The 435-nt window shown below is 46.7% G+C and overlaps 1 protein-coding gene across 1 annotated transcript; it reads right to left on the bottom strand.

Moving 5' to 3' along the window:
• Positions 1-30: 30 nt before the first annotated feature.
• CSUI_004790 (uncharacterized protein) lies at positions 31-393 on the bottom strand (the record flags this gene model as incomplete). Its single annotated transcript, XM_068064974.1, has 1 exon — positions 31-393. A coding segment is annotated over exon 1 (291 nt), but the record flags the coding sequence as incomplete, so codon positions are not given.
• Between the last annotated feature and the right edge of the window lie 42 nt (positions 394-435).

The raw sequence follows: 435 nt of genomic DNA, 5'->3' as shown, positions 1-435 counted from the left end.
CTTCTTCTTCTTCTCCCCCTCCTCTTTTACACTTTCCTCATTCTTTCTCTCATGCGCTCTCCTCGTAATTCCATTCATCTTCTTCTCTGTCTCTTCTTCTTCTTCGTCTTTGTTCTCATCCTGTCCTTTCGCACCTTGAGAATAGTTGTCTCTCTCTCTCTTTATGCCTGCTCTCTTATTCTTCTCTTCTACCGCTTCCTTCTCCCTCCTGATACCCGCAGTACACGAATCAAGACCTCTCCAACTCTCTTCTCTTTCTCTCTCCTTCTTCACTCTATCAAGCCCTAGATTCTTCTCTCCCTTCGGACGCATAAGAGACATCCCAGAAGAAGAAGAAGACTGTGGAGGAAGAGGAGGAAGAAAAGAAGAAGAGGAAGAGAAAGGCGAAGAAGACTGTAGGTCAGATGTGGGGTGATGGTGGCGTAGGGGTGAGGA

This window comes from Cystoisospora suis (genome assembly GCF_002600585.1).
Source record: "Cystoisospora suis strain Wien I chromosome Unknown contig_2274, whole genome shotgun sequence".
NCBI lineage: Eukaryota > Apicomplexa > Conoidasida > Eucoccidiorida > Sarcocystidae > Cystoisospora > Cystoisospora suis.
This window is presented reverse-complemented; position numbering and strand designations above follow the sequence as displayed.